Here is a 20,295-nt window from a genome sequence, read left to right as displayed (position 1 = left end):
AGGGTAGTTATCTGTGATGAAACGTGTCAAAAATATATATATGCTATTTTGTCGTTCGTATGATTTAACACCTACGCAGAAATTGTATCGAAAAGATATCGAGGTAAGAGATTGTAGCAAGAACCTCGAGTATTTACAATTTCGAGAAGTTTCTGAAACCACTGACATCTACCACACGATAAACGTAGTAATCTCGAGAATTGAATCAATGGGATGAATTTATCTGTTGCGTCCTTAGTGAATGGAAACTATTAAGATATTAAATATTATAAATTCGAAAGCTTTTGAAAAGAACCAAGAACGTGCGTACGTAACCAGGTACGACAAATGAAAAGATTATCTAGCATACTGGAACCGAAATTCTGGATCGATATGACATACATACAGAATCCCGTTTCCCTTTTCAAACTCTTGCTCGTATACAATGCAAGAATTATTACGCTTGCACTTTACGCACATCGATATTACATGACAAACCCTTGCTGGTATACAATGCAAGAATTATTACTCTCGTACTTTACGCACATCGATATTACACGACAAACTCTTGTTCGTATACGATGCAAGAATTATTACGCTCGTACTTTACGCACATCGATATTACACGACAAACATCCAATCATTATATGAATTATGGATTTATACCATCGATGATCTTCACAATAAAATATGCAGTGAATGTTCGCTTGTTTCGCACGATTTGTATCACAAATCAACTAAAATCCTTTGGATTCAAAAGCAAATTTTTTTGCAAAATAGTCGAATTTTTATACGTAGATACGCATATATGTATAACGCAATGTAATACAATTTAGGTATACTTTATATAACACTTATTTTATACGTTTCATTCTACCGATACCGTTTCTAAACTAATCGTTATCAACGAATTTCTTTCATTCAGAAAAAAAAGTTTCCACGAATATCAACCAAAGACCATTTCCTCGTTCGGATATACGACGGTCGATATAATAATCGACGAAAACGAAGAACAACGATTTTTCAGCTAATTTTATCCAAGTCTCAACACCACTTAGCGAAACTCGATCTTTTACTATATTAGAAATAGATATCTCACTTCGCAATATACAGGGCTGTTGCATAAACAAATCGTTAAAATTCCCGGAGAACTCGGAACAGCCAGAGGGAAGTTTTCATTCGTTAAACGCGATTAATCGGTTCCAACAAATTTCCTCTGGATCCGTGAAAATATATTACGGATAGCTTTCATGGAAAGCATGTCTCTACGGCGGATATAAAAAATAGAGACGAGCGCGACGATCTCGATCGGACACATTTTTGTATGGAGGAGGATGCGAGTAGCTTTGTGCTAAACCGAAACGTGTATTATAATAAATCTGTGAAAAGCCACACTGATCGAATTCCACTTTTTGTTAATTTATATAATTTCACTACATAAATTCATGATTAATGTTCAATTCTTAAATTCATTTATCACAAGAAGATGACACAAATAATAGTAAACTTTAAGGCAAATCTAAGAAACAGTGTTTATAACATCACTTTTCTATATTTTTCAACTTACAGAGTTGATCAATGCGGCTTCTTCTGAACCCCTCATATGTATACAACTTGCTCGTGCTATTAGTTCTCAATATCTTTTTTTTTTCTTTTCCTCTTTTCCTCTTTATTTTTCCTAAATAATAGATTTTTTATAGCAAAATGGGGAATGACAACGTTTAACCAATTTTTATACGCAATACACTGATGATAACGAATTTATATTCATTATCATATGAATGCAATTAAATTCAATTTTAAAATTCAACTTTAAAATGAGAATTTCCACTTTTCCGCCCTTGTAACTACAGTAGCTCACAATAATATTTGAACACTTATGGAAACTTTTTGTGGATATATTGTATGTTTTATAAAAAAACATTTTGAAATTTTATTAACATTGTAACGAGACACGATTATTGCGGTTATTAACAAGACGCAATAATTAGTGAAACTATCTTTAGTACTAACTGTATGTTTAAAACCATGATTCATGCTGTTATAACTAAGTGTTATGTTTGTAAGAAATGTCTTGTTACTTTTATATATAGCTTTGGATTGATTTGGTTTTCAAATTTTACAAATGCAATCACGATACTGGTGTCACTACAATGATAGTGAAATTTTAAAAAGTTTCGTATATCGCATATAATATATTCATAAAAATACTACTGTACATTCTTTGTGTTAGGGCTGCACATACTTATTACGTAAAAACCATGTCAGATTAAAGAAATTTGTTCATTATATTGCCAATAAAAGGTAGTAAAATTTTGATCTTTTCTATTCTCTTTCTCCAGAAAGTTTCATATCATTTATAAATAAAGATTCTTGGAACTAATAACGTGAAAATCCTTTAATAGTACTAATCGAAACACAAGGCAGTCGCCGTATTAAAGAAGTATTTAAAGTGCTTAAATTATCGGTGAATGGCTACGAATCGATTCGTCCGTTTCATCTGAATTTCATCGATCGTAATAAAAAGCTAGAACACTTCTCGTATGCACTACACGGACAACGTACAACGCATTCTCGTTCGACTCGACGTCGATGTAAGGCAGTCGGAACAGAAATCGCTATATGTGTTTCATTTTTTTTTCTCTTTTTTTCTCGTTTTGATTTTACTTTAGATATCTATGTGTACGTATATATATATTTACATATACAGGGTGCATCACAATATGTGGAACCGACTGCAGGAGTGAACAGGGGGCACAAAAACAATGAAAAAAGTTCACATATGGACATGAGTCCGATCTGGCTTTCTTTCGAATTTATAGCCACTTTAACATTTCAATAACCCGCAACTGTTCAATGAAACGACTACTTTCGTCGTGTCAAAGAATTTCGCAATTTTTCAAAAATTCCACGTGTATGTTGAATAATACAGATCGAGAATGGCCATTGAGTATGGACCATCTTCTATGAAATAGGCAGTTATGGATTTAAAACGAAAAATGGCTATAAATTTGGAACAAGGTCAGATAAAACATATGTTGATATGAACCTTTCTCATTGTTTTTATGCCTTCTGTCCACTCTTGAAGTAGGTCCAATATGATATACTTTGTATATAGAAGTTTCTTTTCTTATTTTAACACTTACAGCCAACCGAATAGGGAAATCTTCCCTCTGTGAAGAACATCGTTGCGTGACCGAACGGAGAAATCTCCCTTTCTGACTTTAGCAACGTGTTTTCTTTTTTTTTTTTTTGTTATTATCAGTTCTTGTTTACCTGGAATTGTTCCCAATTAATTGCGCCACTTTTTCTACTTTTATAAAGTACGGTATATAATAAAATACACCAATTTAGTGGTGTATTTTAAATTAAAATTTAATTTAAAATTAATTAACAAGTTACACTATCAATCATGACTAAATAATGATATAATCTAACGATACCACATTGTAAAAAAATATTAAAATGCATTATGAATTTTTAGTTTCACGTTCAAGTCGTGTTATCTTTAATGTTTTTAATTTTACCTATATTTTTTTATACTTTTAATATATACTTTTAATTTGATATTTTATATAAACAATATGTGAAATAAATAATTTTTAAATAAATCTTCACCGCGAAATATAATTAACCATTTAAATAACTTTTAGACTTCTGTGTTTTTTAAATAGTGAATATTAATCTTCGATACTTGGAAAAATGCGCGGTGGACAGCGCATAGATTGGCTTATCCGAGCGCGATGGAAACGTATAGCTCGCTGCGGCGCGCGCGGTTGGCTGAGTGTTAAGTGTGTGTGTGTGTGTTCATGTTCGCGCGCGCGCGCGCGCGTGTGTGTGTGTTATTTCCAATTGTTTATTTGTTCCACAAATTCAACTCGAATATTAGCGGACGTAAATCCAATGATTACAGCCTTGCCCTTGTTATTATCATAGGAAATTTCATCGAGTGCCTCTAGAACGTTCTTTCATGTTGATTCTTTTCTAACGCGGTTACTAAATCAACATATATGTACTACTGCTATTTCTATTTTGTTCGATAATTCCTCTTTTTTTTTTTAGAAAATATTTTCAAAAATATCAAATCTGACAAGATGCCAGACACTTGTCGTTCCATGAAAACGGAGCTACAGCTTGCTCCACTCGTGAAAAGTGATTATATAACACGTGCTTCCTAAGATAATTGTTCTCCGATAAAACGAGCATGCTAACTTGATTAGAATGAAAATCGGAAACGCGAATTGTTCCCGGTTTATACTCCTGCTAATCAGCTCCAGTTACTTGCATCAGGAGTATGTAAAGGGCAAGGCTGGCCCTAGGTACATCCATGCAATCCTCTACTCATCTGCGTTTTTTTTTCTTCGACCTATTGCCTTTCTTGGACGTGGCGCAAGCTAAGCTATTCGTCGCGCTCCTTTCAGCTGTCTCACGACCCGAATACTCTCCTTCGACGTTCGTGAGCACCACGTTTGGGTTCAACTCGTCCGAAGAAGTCGAACGTTCAGGCACGATCTCCTGCTCTGAATCGCTCCTCTTCTCTGGCTCGGTATCTCTTTCAGGTTCCGAGGAATCTTCTTTCGCAAACGTTGCACCTACCAACGGTCCACCGACATTCCACTTGTTTGAATCGTTTGGAACTTTCTCATCGATCTCGCTTACAGCTTCTAATTTGGAAACTTTCTCGGATGAGATGCTTTCACTTGCAGATGAGTTTGTCTCGTGCTCATTTTTAATTTCCGACAAATTGGTCGGTAGATCCAGCTTTTTGTGAATTTTCTGTTCACCAATTTTCTTTCTCGTAGACTCGCTTTCTGTGGTGGAAACAGGTTTTTTTTTAACGATCGAACTCCCAAATCCTTCTGTCGCATGTACAAATGATTCTTCCACGGTTGTTTCCTTAACAGCTTCTTTCAATTGATTCACCATCGTCGAGGATGGATCAGTCGAAGATTCCTCTTTTCGACAAATTTTCCTTTCTTCATTGTTCGCGTCTTCCGCTATTAGATCGAGATCAGATTCCTTCTTTGTCTCATTCTCTGCAGAGAAAGTGTTTTTCTTTTTGACGATAGAGCTCCAGGAAATTTCCTCTTCGGGATATAATTCCAAGTTACCCTCTCGAACTTTGTCTACCATCTGAGAACTCGAACTCTTTTTGTCTAAATTCTTTCTCAACGAAGACTCGTGTATCTTCTTCTTCAAAGACTCTATTTTCTCCAAGATAGGCGTGCACGACGAGACTTCGATAGGATTGAACGATCCGGTTTTCAGCTTATCATCCTCGACTTTATCTTCTCTTCGCGTTTCTGACTCAGCCACGGGAGAACCATTTTTCTTCTTTACTACAGCGCTCCAGGAAAATTCAGGCAACGGCTCTTGCGAGCTTAATTCCTTTGAAACATCTTCAACAGGTTTTACAGGCTCGATGGAAGCTTCGGAAATTTGTACGTTACTTTCGTTGGTGGTTTTCTTACTTTTCCGATACTTCTTCGCACGAGTCCCACAGACCTCGGGTCCAGCGAGGATCTTACATTCAGAAACGGATGTAGTATCGATTAGTACTTTCATCTCAGCTTTCTGCATCGCGTCGATGTCGATTATCTCGATTCCTGCTTGCGATCGTTTGGATGCGACATTTGAAGGAGATGTTTTAGCTGAACGAACCTTAGTTTTTCTTAGTGGACTAACATTTTCAGTAGCCAGGATATCTTTTGTGTTATCAGATTCTTCCAATTCCTCTTTTCTCTCTGTACTCTTATTCTTCCAACTATCAACCGGTTTAAAGATTACAGTCACATCAGCATCCGATGTGTCGCTTTCGATCACTACGATATCCTTTGTCTTCTTAGCATTCTTAGATGCCAACGCTGATTCTGCTGTAATCTCCTGAGATCTCCTCGTGCTTCTTTCACACGCATCCTTAGGTCTTTCAGATGGTACATCATAGACGTCCGAATGGTGTATGTGTTCCATATCGTCGTCAGACGATGAAGATTTAATCCTTGTCGTGGTCGATTCACTATCGCTAGCTTTACCAATTTCAAATTTCGAATCTTCTTTGCAAATTTTGTCAGATGTTTCTACTAGTTCAGAAGCATGTATGTACTCTATATCGTCATCAGATATCGTATTCTTGCTGTTCTTCCTCTGCATAATAGGTGAAGAACCTGCGCAACTTATCACGTCCACGCATTTATCGCTGTCGATGCATTCAGCCTGCTGTAATTGAGTGATCTCGGAGCTTTGGATATGTTCAATGTCTTCGTCGGACTGAATCGAAGTACCAATGTTGCAACAAGATGTATCTACGATGTGATATTCACTGGAACTGAAATCGTCGTTCGAGTCCGATGTTGATGATTTATATTTATCGGTTTCTTTAGTCAATACATCCGCACTTTCAGTCGGCTTGAAATCTTCCTTCTTATCGGTTTCTTCGATTACAACATCCATTTCTATGATCGGTTCTACCTGCTTCAACGAACTTTTGCTTTCCACAAGAAATTCAACTTTTTCTTTGTAATTCTGAGCCGTGGAAGACTTTGATTTGTTTTTACATTTCCCAATTACAGTTTCTTTCAAATACTCTCTGCTTTTACTTTCAGAATTTTTACTATCCGTATCTTCGATCACGCTTTTTCCGCATCCTTCCTTCTGGATGCAATCATTCCTAGGATCGTCGCAAGCAATGTCTTCAATAATGATACTATCTCCGTGTTCTTTTAGAATATACTTCTTAGTCTCGGTTCGTTTACTAGAACATACAGAGGACCCGATCTTCTCCGACTTCTTCGCAACCTTTTCAAACTCGCATGTTTTTTTACTCTCAGTTTTACAATGCACCGACGTATTCTTTTTTTCATGAGCTACCTTATTTTCCATCAAAACTACATTATCCTCATCATAGTTGACTACGTATTGTGCCTCGGATACGTTCCTCTCGTGAGCCCCTCTGTCTTCCCTTTTATCAACTTTCCTGCACCAAGCAGCTTCCTTTGCCTGGGTCATAGGACTGCTGGGGATTTCACCCTGTTCTACGCACAGACTCAAGCTGGTCGGTACATCGCGGAAGGCTTCTTCTTTCTCGAAGTCAATAGTAGAGTTCCCAGGGTTCGTAATAGAAGCAATCTCGACGCACAACGCTTTTCTCTCCTTCACCTCACAGATGTTCTCATCCGGCACGCTGTCGATCGCAGGCTCGCCAGCTGAGCGCATTTCCGCACAGATCTCGGTGAGATCGCGCAGAGTTTGACTCTCCGGCTCGAAATCGCCGAGAGAAGCCGGACCTTCTTCGGCGCACACGCTCCTAGGTGGTTCCGGCACGTGGCTCTCCTCCGCGAAATCGAACTCCTGACTGGAGTTAATGTCCTCCTCATCGGCCGATACAGTAATCACGGTGCCCAGAGGGTTGACGACTTTAGTTACCGGTTGACCCACCCTCTCAAATACCGATCGCCTCCCTAGTAACAGAAAAAGCCGTTGGCAGGTATCAATATCGAGTCACAATATCTCCCTTGTTTGTTTTTCTGTTTGGCCTTTTTTATGAGATGCATCGCCTGAGGTATAATGAGGTATTACTGTTCTCGATACGGCTCGGCAATGGAGAGAGATTTTAAGTGACATTATCGAATACTAATTCAAATGTTGCATCATGAGGAAATACAGAGTTACGAGAATGGGGTACGTGAAAGATAAAGAGAGAAAGAGAGAAAATAAAAGAGTAATTAATCTTGACTTCTAATGTAAAGCTGATATATATACTCGATCCGAGTCGTCACACTGCACACCACAAAAACACAAACTTCACGTCACAATATACGTGTCGAGATCGAATGATACATTACAAAGAGAACAAGTTAGAACAGTTGCTTTCAACCTATGTAATTTTTTTCGTGTTCATTGGTACTTCAAAAAGAAAAAGATTCTTATAGGATTAGTAACTGCGACTGCCCGCAGCTATTCGCAACTATTTACCTCGACTTAAAGGGTAGACGTTGATAAAATGTATCGTTGTTAGTGATTAGATGTAGTATCGATAAAGGGGAGGGGGGGGGGGGAAACGGAGATACCTGCCTCTGGCCAGTTCTGTATCCACACAAACTTACAATCTAACAATCATCCGTCACCAAATGCAGAAAGCACAAGTATCGTATCGGTATTTAAAAGTACGAGCTTGGAAAAATTATCAAACACTCCCACAAATTCAAATTACAAGTTTCTAGAATAAAGTAAAACGTGATCTATATTTTGCGTTTTACAATTTTTCCCATCAAGACGTAATTGAAATCAGTGATGATCGTTTAAACAGATAAAATTAATTTAGTCACGTTGGAATTAACTTTACTGCATTTAGCAGGAAGATCTTCACGATTGTAAGAACCGTAAATTCAAGAATCTATTAAAATCGCGTATTTGAGGCACTCAGAAATATAAGTTTCCAAATATCCAAATCATATAAAATGCTTTCGTTCTTACTAATCACAACAATGTATAGAAATTTTACGAAATATCGGCAATTGGGATATATCAGGATTCGTGATCTTCTACTTCAAAGCAAAGCATCACAAGTTCCATGTAATGATTACTTACCTGGAGCACGGTGTGGTGCGATCGACGTTTCTAGCATAGCTTCGGCCAAATCTTCTCTCAATTGATTTTCACCACCGCCAACACCAGCATTTTCACTATCTAAGGGATCACCATACGCTTCCATAAATCTTGGAGACTGCTCATAACTGCCTAAACAATAAAAGGAATCCACATAAACGTGCAGTACAAATATTAAATGAATTGAATACAAATTTAATCTTAACAACAAAAATAAATATAAACAAAATTAATAAATAATATAAACTTACTTCCTGATCCATCAATGACCACAGGTACCAATGATCTGGATGCAGCATGCGGCATATTGACTGGATTTGATCTCGCAGGACGAGATCCACCGGTTACTCCAATTTCAACAGCCTCTGCTTCGACAAGATTCACAGTAGCTCTACATTAATAAAATTTTATTGTAATGATGTTACAATCTTAAAAACAATGTTACATATGTTATATCTCTAGAAAACTAACCCACTAGTTGCATTATAGGTTTTAAAAACAAACTGAGGTCCCATCCAAAGTCGCCTATGTGGACCAGCGTGTGTTACAATTTCTACTTGACTTAACCAACGATCCTCCGCTAAATCGCCATCTTGAATGTCTTTCGGTATAATATTGACATTTAGTAAAGGGCTAGACGTTGGCAAAGGTGGTACAATCTCTAAAGAATTCGGAGATCTTAGAAGAGGCCATTGACCTTTGGCTTCGACCTCTAATTCTATCATCGTATCGTCACATACTTTTTCTTTTGGTATACCTAAAATGTGTCATTAAATAGTACTTATATATTATAATAAATATATATTGACATCAATCCTGACTTAAATTAATATTTTATTCACCTGCAGCTGGTTTGGGTTCTAAATCATATTGTATCATATTTCCGTGACACGCCATAATAAACAAAGAATCAACTGCTCTCTTCATAACTTTTGCAGTAGATTCCCTTTGCGCATACATCCAAGCTCTTGGAGGTGCAAAACAAGCACATATTTTTAATGGTAATGTTCCACTATCGTCCGAGTGCAATCGTTGTCGTTGCTGTGGCCTGCTATATAATATACGACAAATAAATTTACCCAATAATAGTAAATTCCGTAGATAATTAATAATTACCTTTGTTGAACTTGACTGTTTATGTGATTCAATGAAGATGGTTGTCGTATTTGTGCCAGAGGATGTAGTACAGTTGGATGAGGGTACGGAGGGAGCCTTGGATTAGAATATGGATACACTGATAAAGGCAGCTCTGTATGAGATACGGGAGAATGAGATCTGGTGCCGTCGTCCATTAAACCTGCACTTCTATGAAATCTTGAAAGTCTATTTACAACATGAGGTGTGGAATGAGTTCGTATTCCTACTGGTCCACCATATGGTGCAACAGGAAACACATGAGTAGTGCCCCGCACAGTTGATATCGCAGCCCATCGAGTATCACTCGAAAAAGCCATATCCTATTATAATAAAACACGAATCTTTAAAATACATAAAGTCTTAAAAGCACAGACATTAAAATTTGATTTAAAGGATTTTAATGTACCTGCACTTTCGCAGTCGTATCTCCACGATGTAGAATATACAAATGATGTACTGCTGCCAAAGTGGGACCACCTGGATGTGGCTGAATTCTAAATACATGAAAATCATGCCCCCTTTTGTCAGCGGTCATTAGCAATGCACCACTTAAATCAAAAGTCATAGCAACGATTGCATCACTATGGGCAGTAAAATGAGCAACGACAGTCTCTATATTCGCATCGTCTAATTCTTTCTCCTCTTTTGCTGCTTGGAGATCTAATATCGTAATCACTCCTGGTTGAGTTACATCACTGCTGGTATTATTAATGACTACTGGTGATACTGAATTGCCAGTTAAACTGGATGCAACTGTTTCCCCCAAACCACGCAATCCTTTTCCTAAAGATTTTGCCGCGTATAGAACAGTTGCTGTATAACTTTGAACTCCTTCACTTTCGCAACCACCGCTACTTCTTTTTGCTGGTAGTAACTTTTTTTCGCTAAAAATATTTTCTATTATAACGAAACGTAATTTACTTTAAATAACTGCTAAGATTTTATAATTGTGGGGATTTTTACCTGTAAGCAAGCCATCTTGTGCCTAAAGTAACAGGATTTGGATTTGGACCAGGACTGGCATAGCAAGTAGTAACTGTTAATACATCTTCCAATGTTCGAGCATCGAACACCGCGATCTTTTCTAAAAATGTTACTACTATGGATCGTTTATTTACCAAAATGTCACAAACAGGATTTTTAAATTTTATGCTTTTAGCTTGTTCCCCAGTTTTTAATGAAATGAAACTAATGTTGCAAAATTGTGGTCCAGGTCCAGCTGAATCACATATTGCTACCATTGGCCGTTTCAATTCAAACAAATCAACATGTTCATCATCAGTCTTTGGATTTGGTAAAATTCTCAGAGTACGAACAACACCTTGTCGCCATGATAACACTTCAGTTCCTTCTCCGGTTGCTGCTATCAACCATACCTATATTAAATAATATTTGTTACTTTGACTTTACAATATCACTTTTAGAACAAAATTATAATATAAGAAACAACATTATATTCTATAATAATTATGAGTCTTCTAAACAAAGTTTAAAGCATAAATGCTCAACTTAAATATATGAATTCTTTTATATGATCAAACTTCAAATATCATATTATTATCTCTGCAAACTACATGTACCTTGTTATTTTGATAATGAATGTGCTTGTTTACATATTATGCCTCCTAGATAAAATAAGATTCAAGTCATTCATAAACACAGACACAGTTTTAAAGCTACTACACAAGAACAGTGTTCTATAATTAGAAACTTGATAAATCTATAAAGACCCCTCATGCTCAGTATCTAATATGTACACTTAACTTAAATCATATTTCAATTGATACATATTCATATATGTTCTTTAAAGAATATTTCCTACTTTAAGACTGTCTAAATTGCATATAACTTTTAAAAAACACCAAAGACATTGCAAAAAATTATTTTAACACACAATCTTTTGCACAAGTAATGTAAATACTCAAAGGACAAGTGAACAAGATCAAACCTGAACTCCAGTTGTATAGCCAAGTACCAATAATAAAGGTGGTGTATTAGAGCCTTCATTGTAGTCTGGATACAGGGTAGGATCATTAATGTCTGCATACTCAAACCTTGCCCATGATATAGACTCTTTGTTCTCAGGATTTGGTGTGCCAGTATAAGCCTATATTTAAACAACGTAATATATATCTTAATAAAAGATCATCAACAGAATATTTTAATGTACCAACCTGTGGAACAATATCATTAATTATTCCTGCAACACTATCTATAATTGAACGATCAACTATTGGCTGAGGTGATACAACTTGTACTCCTTTATGCACACCACGCCTTGGAGAGTCTGCAGACATTTTTTCTTTCCCAAACTGAATATTTTTACCTAACAATAAATACATATAAAGTAATATCAACTACATATTACTGCATCAAAGAATAATTACATAATCATTTATAATATTTAATAAGTCATGAAGAAAAGAAAATTATATTAATATCATTATGGATGAATATATGGAAACAACATTGTACATTTATTTTTATTTTATTTATTATTATAAAAATATAATGATCAAACAATTTTTAATAATTTCCACAAACAATAAATGAACTGTAATCTCAATAAACTCGATATTTTGTGTTGTTAAATCTTCTCGTTAAAAATTTATTTAAAGTTAACAAAAATCACTATATAACAAGGTCATATTTCAATTATAAATATCTCTGAAGAAACATAATTTAAATTTATGATACATTACGTACATTGTGTTAATATAAAACAGAAAAACTTGTTAATTTAAAGACCAAAATATCACATTATATAAACCTAAGACAGGTATTTAAATTAAAAAGTATAGTAATGTACAAAAAATATAGATTAAGAATCTGTATACATTACATATTCATAATTTATTTGCATAAATATTAAATATATGCAACACACATTTCTATTAATAATAATATGAGATATAACAGATAAAAATTAAGCGAAACGACGAAATAAATAATTTATCAAAGATATTGTTATTATTTGTATAAGGAAATTTACGAAATATTATATCCGTATATTTGATAATATAAAAATGAGTAACAGAAAAGTAGTGGGAGAATCTATTTTACTTATTAAAGAATATTACACAATCCAACTACAGCTGTTCGTCGTGTACACTCAGGGACGATTAGTAAAAAAGAAACACAAATGTCAAAAGACGATGAAACGAAAACTTTCATGATCTCTGTTGCAATAATACGAATATATTAAATTTGAATAAAATAAATGAACACTGACATTAAAATAACGACCCTGACATTTCGTCGAACAAAGGGGTAGAAGGCAGTTTCTCACAACAAAGCTATCTCTCCTTTCCCGATCGCCGTTATTATTTGTCTCACAAGCAAATTTTGTCCGTTTCGATCGTTTTTGGATTAACAGCAAATAGAATCTCCGATTTACCTCGCCATAAAATTGTATTTTCATACTGGGAAGCTCGCCATCTCTGAGACGACCTTCTACTGCGTCATTCTGTAAGTGACTGACACAACACAACCAGAAAACGATAGTGATGTCACCCCGCCCGCGAAACGTTAATCTTTTTGTTCGAAATATTCAAGCGCGTCGATGGTGTTCCTTATTGTAAGAGATCGTCAGATCCGCTCTCCGTTTTGACGCGCCGACGAGGTTCTCCCGGAAAGTCGTTCGTTAGAAAGTATCACGTATCATAACTACTGTAACGGTCAGATTCGTTGAAAATACGAAAACAATAATCAGCTGATTCAGATAAGGAAATGGTAGGAAAGGAGGGGAGAATAAGAGAAAAGCGAACTCTAATACTCGTATCTAAAATACATCTAGATGGCGTAATCGATGTTCAAATTTCATTTCATCTGTATTATTAACGGCAAATGTGTATGCAAAATATGTGAATGGATAATTGCGTGTTAATCATATCTTTTGTTTTAATGGAAGAACTATTTAAACTAAAACTACATAGCTCTACATTGATTATAAACAACAGAATTTTTCATAACATCTTTCTCAATCCTAGAATGCAAGAAAAAATGTAAGTTATGAAGATTAACTTAAGAATGTTGAAAAAATTAGAAGGACTATTCTAATAAATAAATTAAATATACATTAATGTAAAACGTAAATAATTTTATTTATTATTATAGTGGTAGCACTGCACAAGTTTGTATTGTACAACCTGAAATGTTATGCTGCTAAAATATCTGAATATTATAAAATGAAATTATCATCTTTATCACGTTTTATTATTATGTTTTAAAGTGCTGATTAAATATTTAATATAACACAACAAGATGTCATGATGTTAGTGAGAAATATAATATAAAGTTATATATTTTGTGTAACATAAGCTACCATTGAAAGAAATTATGAATATATACATATGTATGTATATTATACCAATCGATGCATTATTTTCTACGCGGAGACTGATGCATTCATCAGTGTTTTATCATAGAAATTACTTTACAAGAGCGGTGTTTTTATAAAAGTCTACCACTTGATGCTAACGCCACCTAGGAGTACAATACTATTTAAATTGAATCGGTATGTCCACAATATACATACATAATAATTCATAACAGTTTTTATTTAAGGAGTTACAATAACAAATTTAAACTTCATATTTAATCAAGCCTATAATTTTCAAAAAATGAATAAAAATATTTTTTTGTATACATTTTATTTTATTCCATATTATTGTATTTATTTTATATTATTGTATTCTTAAGAGATATCACTAATTTTAACTGAACTGTTGAAGTAATTACATCAAGAAAAACTCTACACCTCTTCTTTTGTATATCCGTGACCTGGAGATCGCTGTTATGAAGAGAATAGAATTTAGTGAAACAAAAAATTCGAAATAAGGAGAGGTCTATATTGTTGTGCCCTTGAATATAAATTTTGTTTTGGCTTACAAGATCTAGAAACAGAAGAGCTATAAGTAGATTTCTGTTGCTGTTTCTTGTAGTCTTCAGCTAGAGCTACAAGGTTAACTTTTTGGTAATGTCCTTTTTGCTATAAATATGATATCATAGCTTCTTCTATTGTATTGTAACACTGTAAAAGTGAGGATCTGGATCAGCATACACTATACCTGTACTTATAATTATACTTATTTCAATATATTTTCTATTATAAATTCATCCACTCGTTCCTCTATCAGACAACTTCAACATGAGCAATTTTAGCATGTCTATATTGCGTGTTACTTCATAATTATGCCGTTATCTAGCAAACAGAAGTAAAACTTATAGACACGAACATTTTACATGCTATATAATTATGTGACAAAACATAAATTTAAGAGGGAGAAAGATATAAATGTATACAATTTTTAATGGAACATATTTCATTTTTCACTGATTATGTAGATGAATTTAGGAAGCAAAAATTTCAGATACGTATTCTCTTTTTTCAAAAATTATTAAACGTAAAAATTATAAGCAATTAAAAATTAAACAATCCGAATGTTTCGGATCATGTCCCGAATATACCCGAAGAACATCGTGACGTCACAAGAGTGCGACGGCGCTACACAACTCTCTTTCTTAATTCGCTATACAACACCGCACTGGCGCGCGTACACACCAGAGCATGGTTGGGTACGTATGCGATCAGGCAGAAAGGCATACTCGTGACATCACAAGGATAGGTGGCGATCAAGAAACGCACATTCCAACGCCGCTCAAATATCAGCAAAGTTTTAATTTATTTACTTTGATTCTTGATTTATTAAGTAAATATATGTAACGAAAACATGAACGAAAATTGTTTCTAGTAATTTAAAGTTTTGTTTTCAGTAGTATTTTTAACCAAAAAGAATGCAATAACCGGAATTAAAATATACATTTCTTAAAATAAAATATAAAGTCAAATAGAGAAAGATTTTTCTCGGAATACGGAAGTAATATATTATAGCGGTAATATATATAGCTATTAATATAGCGGTCTCGCTATCCATCATTCAAATAGAAAAGAAAAAAAATAGCTTTCCTGCTGTCTCATAATCGATTTAATATGTACAATGATTAAATTTATATCTTTTGACAGGAGTTTCATAATGTAGTAGGATTATCGTGCAACTATTCATGCAGCTCGATAAATCGTGCTACCTTATGAACCATAGTACCGATACACGCAGTTATAATTGCAGAATTTAGAGCAACATTAATATTTCATGTCGGCAGGAAAACGTAGGAAATTCTTATCGTATTATCCTTAGGCTACTAGTGTACTGTAATTATCTGTGCGTGTATTTGTGCAGCGAGAAGCCAACTTAATCGGTAGAGTTTGCGTGTTCTCCATGTCACCGATGTCCCCGTGCAATAAATCGGAAGGGAATGGTCCTCCTCCTACGAGATATTCTGTTACTACAGTTCCTCCCTGCACTTCGTTCGAGACAGATCAAAGGAATAGTAACTTAAATCCAGTGTTATTAAAAAACAAAATATCTTGATTTTAAAAAAAGTTTAATATACTTCGAACATGATGCGACGAAAAAGGGTACTTTGCTCTTTACCCGCGTTCTTCCGATCATTGCAAATTATAATTAATTTTTAAACTCCATTCCGTTCGTGTACTTTAGTGAAATGATTTAAAATCTTCGATCATTAAATAGATTACTATTAGAGTTTGAGAACTCAAAAATGATTAATTTTTTATAGGGTGGTTTAAAGACTGCGCGAAAGATGGCTAAAAAGACAACACCGGCGGCATTACAAACTGAAATTTCTAATAACGAGGAATGGGAGAAGCTTCTTACAAAACCAGGGTTAATAGGAATGTATAAGTTACCTATTTAAAACTGAGCTTGAATAGAAATTTAAAAAATGTTACGTGTAAAGTTTTTAATAATTTTTCAGTGGTCGACATATATTCAGAATGGAGTGGACCCTGCACAGGAATGGTAAGCACCCTTAAAAAAATCAAAATGGAAATTGGAGGAGATACGTTGAGTTACGCCATGGTAATTTTATAATTGTAAATAATTATAGATGTTAAGTAAATAATTACTGTGTATTACTATAAATATAGGCAATGTGCGATTATATCACGAACTTAGAACGTTTTCAAGGGAAAAGTGAACCAACATGGATGTTCATACACGTAAGTTTAATATATAATTAAGATAAATTTTAAAGCTACAATAAATGCAATCCTACTAGAATGGTCGGATGGTAAATCTTATATTTGGTGCTGACTGCCCACAATTATTAAAAGTATTAACAATGGAATTGCAACGAGTACAAAATAACGAGGAACACGAGTATGTAAAATACATAATTTTTAGTAAAACAAGTAGCCATTAAAAATTAGCATTGTTGAAATAGAAGTTATTAAAATAAACGTACACGTGTAGGTTTTCTTTAGATGTATCGGAAAGAAGTCCAGAAGAAATAAAACGATTAAAAATTATTGAAGAAACTAGAATAGCTAAAGAAACGGCAAAGAAGGCTCGGAAAGGTTTCGCAAGATCTCTCATAAAAAAGATACAGATATATTACTATAACGATTACCCTGCACCCACACACAAACAGATCATTATTTCTTTATTTATTTTCAATTTTATATAAAGAAAACTCTATTGTCCTGGAGTCACATAATGCACGCTTTATTTTTTAATTGGTTATTAGATATATATAAATGTAACGCTACAATGAAATGTCTAATTTTCATTATTTGTAATAATAAATTTTCGTGTAATTTCTATTTAATATAGAAGCGGAAGCTATAGCACGGTATGAAGCCGAAATGTTGTATCTGACTACTTCACTAAGCAAAGAAACTTGCCTTTTACTTTTTCCGTGGGTTTTTAAGGATGAAGAATATCATAAAAGAGATAAAAAATCTAGCCCTCCGTACATAGAATTGGTTGAAGAAATACTAATAGGAAATTACACCGTCGAACAAGAAATACGAAAACGACTCGATGAAGATATTCTATCTACGATGTTTAATGAAGTAATAATATTTAATATGTCACTAACAAAAATTATTCAAAAGCAGACTTTCCAAATTAAACAATTTTACAGTCTCATTACGTATTATCACCAAATGCTAAACAACTACTTCTAGATGGGAAATGTATGTTTATGCGATTAAAAGTTAGCGAAACAAAGCCAGAAATTGATATTCATAAATACTTGTTAAATCTTTTATTTGGAGAACCGAAATTACCCAATACGGAAACAATTCTTAATGAAGAATGGTACGTAAATACATAAAACATATAATATTTAAAATTATATATTTTTCATAACACAATTTGTGGTAGGACAATTCTAAAATTAACTTTCACATTAATCCAAATTTAAGCAACTTCCTTCTTTTCTTTAGTTACGCTGGTCGACATCGCCCTGCGTATATAACAAGCGAAAATGAAATTTTTCCAATCGTATGGACACCACCAAATTGTCGAAATAAGGCAATTGTTTTTCGCACTATTTTTCCAACATATACCAATACTACATATCACGTAAGTTTTAAATTTTAATATATCTAAAATAAATATTATATGTCACATATTATAATTTTAAAGTATGAAGATAAAACTACGAAGGTACCTATAGTAGTATTCAAATATGACTACATGAGAAAGAATGAGCTGAAAATGGTTTTACAAGAATTTGAAGACGAAGTAGTTAACTTTGGCATTTTTGAATCTGATAAGCCACTAGAAGCAAAACTTATAGCAAAGAATATTACGGAATTTGAATTGAATACAAGAGAAAGAACAGGGTAAATATTAAGGAAAATTTGAAATTTATAATTAAAAATAAAAATGTAATGTCGATTTTCAGATACGAGATATTTGTATGTGTTGTAAAAAAAGTAGAATGTGAAGCGTTTTTAGGATTTGCAGGTATTGGACCTTATCATGTAAGTGAAAATCTGGAAAAGGGCATAGAGGAATCAAAACAATACTTCCCAGATGTTACTGCTTCCGAAGAAACACAATCAGACGACGAAGAAAAACCGGAAGAGTTAATAGAAAATGCGGAAGAAAACAAGAATGGAACATGAAATACTACTTACAGGTGTATCTAAATTTGCATCTTATTTGAAATTATAATTTCATTTGTAGGTTTCATAAAAAGTGAAGGAATTAATAATGTATAAAAATGTTGTTATGAAGCCAACATTTATTTTCCAGCTACCTAAACTTGCCATATAAAAGAATATAGAAATAGACAAACTGTCTAAATATTGCAAGTCAATGTAAGCTTATGGTACAATAAATGATGGCAAATAAACAAAATTTATTTTTTATAACCACAGCTACGCCTACGTCCCCTTGCTCTTTCAAACTTTCGACCCTTTGAGCGTACTAATGGTTTTGTATGAGAATGTGGTACGCCAGGTGCAGGTCCAAAGTGTTTCACTGCTTCACGAGCTTTACGACGACCTTGCATTAAAACTGTTCGTTCTCCAACAGGTGTACGTAATGCCAATTGATCAAAAGTGATCAATTCCCCTCCAGCTTTTAATATACGTGCTCTGGCTCTTTCAGTAACACGTAGAGCACAAACCTATAAAAAATTATGAAATTATACATTAATAATTTTTTCAAGCAAATACAAAATAACATATTTTATTTATACAAACTCAAAATTAAATTCTGATAATTGTTTCTATTGCTTACTGTAAGTTTAGGAATTTCAAAAATTCTAGCATCATCTGTCACTGTACCAACAATTACTGCAATAGCATTTTCCCGTCCTGGTTTCTTCATAAATCTGACAATACGTGCAAGAGATATGGGAGGACGATGTATTTTACTCATAAAAAGTCTCTTAAGAACAATCTTATTAAACTTAGAATTCGTACGTCTTGCCAGAAAACGGTAGAGCTATAACAAAAATAAAACCATATACTTCTATATTTTTATTGTATAAAAAGATACTTTGATAAAAAATCACGATAATGTTTTACCAGTTTCATTACGAAATTATAAAAAAAAAAAAAAAACAATACAAACTTTGCATTAAAACGCAATAATATACAGTTTCTTAATAAGAAATATGAACTTTATAAACTTTCTGAGTAGCATTGTGTCAGCTAATATAATCGCCTTTATATAAAGAAAAAAGACGGAATAGGAAAGTTGACTAAATTTTTCTAGCGAACGTTCAAATTGGATCAGACTATAATAGTACTGACACAGAGTGCGGTTCGCAAAAGAAATTCATCTGTTTCAAAACTCACGTGTTTATGACAACAATATAGTATTAGATCAGTCGTAATACACAATTAATTTTCAACACATGTTACAAGAGTGGCGTTAGTTTGTAAATAAAATACAGAATACAAATGGTACAAAATTAAAGGTAATAAAAAATATATATATTTAGAAATGCATATAAAACACTTACTTTGACGAGAAGTCGCAAGTAGACATCTTGCGACTTAGGTTCTGTGCGCCGAACCTTCCGATCGTGTTTATGGTTTATATCGATACCCTGTAAAGAAAATAATTTCTGTTAACTTTCTTTAACATTTTTCAAATTTAACAAAGAACTTTATTTATATCGATTAACACAGATAAATCAAAACTCTATTGATTTTATAAATATAACAATGCCACTGCACCACCCTACCAT

At 33.9% G+C, this 20,295-nt stretch overlaps 3 protein-coding genes across 4 annotated transcripts; 1 reads left to right on the top strand and 2 right to left on the bottom strand.

The window, feature by feature from the left end:
• Positions 1 to 4,274: 4,274 nt before the first annotated feature.
• LOC138180925 (microtubule-associated protein futsch) lies at positions 4,275 to 13,455 on the bottom strand. 2 transcript variants are annotated; one of them, XM_069115286.1, is made up of 11 exons: positions 13,118 to 13,455; positions 11,895 to 12,046; positions 11,669 to 11,827; positions 10,684 to 11,096; positions 10,127 to 10,604; positions 9,700 to 10,040; positions 9,426 to 9,634; positions 9,055 to 9,340; positions 8,835 to 8,974; positions 8,566 to 8,715; positions 4,275 to 7,436 (listed from the first exon to the last, which is right to left on the bottom strand). In XM_069115286.1, exons 2-11 carry the CDS (start codon positions 12,015 to 12,017, stop codon positions 4,321 to 4,323), a joined length of 5,415 nt encoding a protein of 1,804 aa, XP_068971387.1. In that variant the 5' UTR covers positions 12,018 to 12,046; positions 13,118 to 13,455; the 3' UTR covers positions 4,275 to 4,320. The 2 variants fall into 2 exon arrangements, with proteins under 2 accessions (XP_068971387.1, XP_068971388.1); XM_069115287.1 differs by having other exon boundaries at positions 9,426 to 9,631.
• Positions 13,456 to 13,481: 26 nt separating this feature from the next.
• Positions 13,482 to 19,142, top strand: LOC138180931 (uncharacterized). The gene is made up of 13 exons (XM_069115293.1): positions 13,482 to 13,724; positions 13,837 to 14,236; positions 15,960 to 16,198; positions 16,360 to 16,472; positions 16,556 to 16,661; positions 16,730 to 16,801; positions 16,861 to 16,961; positions 17,055 to 17,158; positions 17,415 to 17,656; positions 17,728 to 17,903; positions 18,032 to 18,170; positions 18,234 to 18,433; positions 18,496 to 19,142. Exons 3-13 carry the CDS (start codon positions 16,181 to 16,183, stop codon positions 18,716 to 18,718), a joined length of 1,494 nt encoding a protein of 497 aa, XP_068971394.1. The 5' UTR covers positions 13,482 to 13,724; positions 13,837 to 14,236; positions 15,960 to 16,180; the 3' UTR covers positions 18,719 to 19,142.
• RpL18 (ribosomal protein L18) lies at positions 18,820 to 20,215 on the bottom strand. The gene is made up of 3 exons (XM_069115291.1): positions 20,068 to 20,215; positions 19,338 to 19,544; positions 18,820 to 19,224 (listed from the first exon to the last, which is right to left on the bottom strand). Exons 2-3 carry the CDS (start codon positions 19,476 to 19,478, stop codon positions 18,955 to 18,957), a joined length of 411 nt encoding a protein of 136 aa, XP_068971392.1. The 5' UTR covers positions 19,479 to 19,544; positions 20,068 to 20,215; the 3' UTR covers positions 18,820 to 18,954.
• Positions 20,216 to 20,295: the final 80 nt, after the last annotated feature.

The sequence above is a fragment of the Bombus flavifrons genome, chromosome 6 (genome assembly GCF_040668555.2).
Source record: "Bombus flavifrons isolate JBK064 chromosome 6, iyBomFlav1_principal, whole genome shotgun sequence".
NCBI lineage: Eukaryota > Metazoa > Arthropoda > Insecta > Hymenoptera > Apidae > Bombus > Bombus flavifrons.
This window is presented reverse-complemented; position numbering and strand designations above follow the sequence as displayed.